Source organism: Trypanosoma conorhini (genome assembly GCF_003719485.1).
Source record: "Trypanosoma conorhini strain 025E chromosome Unknown Tco_14.4_contig_00595, whole genome shotgun sequence".
Lineage (NCBI taxonomy): Eukaryota > Euglenozoa > Kinetoplastea > Trypanosomatida > Trypanosomatidae > Trypanosoma > Trypanosoma conorhini.
In genome coordinates, this window is record NW_021704668.1 from 1 (window position 1) to 1,593 (window position 1,593).

The window sequence follows — 1,593 nt, forward strand, 5'->3', positions numbered from 1 at the left end:
CGAGATGCAGGCACGCAGAGACGTACCGAAATACAAACGAAACGAAACAAAACAAAAACTCCCCCCACAGATCTAACAGAGGGGCGGGGTGGGGGGGGGGAGGTGAATCGCCCGTAACGGACGTGAAGGGGGGGAAAAAAAGAAGCGTTGCAAAAGCAACCCCAAATGGAGCAGGCAGGCAAAGAAAGAAAACGAAGAAGGAAAAAAACAAGTGACGGTTACAAAAATAAATAAACCAATTGTATAAAACACACACAGGAGAGAACGTGAAAGTTGTATCTGAAGAAAAGGAAGAAGATCAAAAAAAACCGGCGCACAGTGAATTACGGTAGCAAAGCAGTCGTCAAGGTGAAGAAGCAACCAGCTCGCCCACACACACACACACACACTCATAAATATATATATACAGAGAGACAGAATGTGTGACAAAATAAGACCAGCAAAAAGAATGATATTACTGGCAAAGAAACGACTGGGGAAATACGAAGGGAATATCCTCTCCATTTTTATTTTATTTTTTGCTGTTGTTGTTGTTCCAGTCCGCTGGTTGCGCCCTAAGGTTTATCTGCCAGTAATAACACCAATGTATGTATGTATAAATGTACCTGTGTGCATGCGTGCATTGCACCGTTTTCTTTTCTTTCTTTTGTTTAGTTATGTAAAGCCGTACAGTTTGCGCGGTGTTCGCGTCGACCTTTTTTTTTTTTTTCTCGTGTTGTGTTGTTGTTGCTGTTTTCCTTCATCGCACTGTGTTGTTTATAACATATACATATATATATGCGCCCTCTTGGTTTGAGCTTGTGCGTCCATCGTCGCTTCTAGCGAAAGACTTCATCAACATACGACTGAAGCCGCGGCGGCAGACCGCATTTGTTTTCCACCTTCGCGGCGTCGTCGGCGCCCCCCAGGAACGACACCCCCTCCAACGGGTTGAGCTCGCCCGTCTGCCCCACCTCTTGCTCCAGCCACGTCGCCGGGACGGCGACGGCGCCGACGGCCGGCCAGAGCGGTGGCGCCTCCGCCGCGTCGTCGCGAAACGGCGGCGGCTGAAGGGCAGACGCCGCGACGGAACGCCACTGCGGCGACTCCGGCGCGGCGACTCCCGCATTCCCCTCGCCGCCGCCCCCCAACCCGCCACCGCTGCCTGCGAAAACAGCCGCAGAAGCAGACGACGCCGGCAATCCCGCATCAACGTCGCTGCCAAGCGTCTTTCCGCCCCCGTCACAGCCAAAGCGGCAGGGCTGCTGCCGCAGCACACGACGGGGGCATTTTTTGTCGGGGACGAGCACGGCGTCCAGAGAACGCTTATCGTGAATAGGTTTCCGTGCGGGGCTTGCTCTGACGCTCAGCAGCCTCTGCAGTTCATCCGGGGAAAAGTGGCTCGATTCCAGCGACTCAGCCGACGCATCGCTAAGAAAACTGAAGGGCTTCGACTTCGTGCTGGCATTGCGACAGTAATCAATCATTGCCTTGGCATTCTCTGGTTCGGCAAACTCCACAAAACTAAGCAACAGAGTCACTGGAAACGCGCCACCATGCGCACCAGCAGTAGAGGCGGTAGAGAGCGTCGCTGCCTTAGACGCAGAAAAAGCA

General features: G+C 52.9%; 1 protein-coding gene across 1 annotated transcript, besides 3 other annotated features; it reads right to left on the minus strand.

Annotated features, from left to right (window-relative positions):
- Positions 1 to 17: 17 nt before the first annotated feature.
- Positions 18 to 57: a sequence feature (A-rich).
- Positions 58 to 370: 313 nt separating this feature from the next.
- Positions 371 to 392: a microsatellite.
- Positions 393 to 695: 303 nt separating this feature from the next.
- Positions 696 to 734: a microsatellite.
- Positions 735 to 818: 84 nt separating this feature from the next.
- Positions 819 to 1,592, minus strand: Tco025E_07566 (putative RNA-binding protein; the record flags this gene model as incomplete). The annotated part of the gene is made up of 1 exon (XM_029374431.1): positions 819 to 1,592. A coding segment is annotated over one exon (774 nt), but the record flags the coding sequence as incomplete, so codon positions are not given.
- Between the last annotated feature and the right edge of the window lies 1 nt (position 1,593).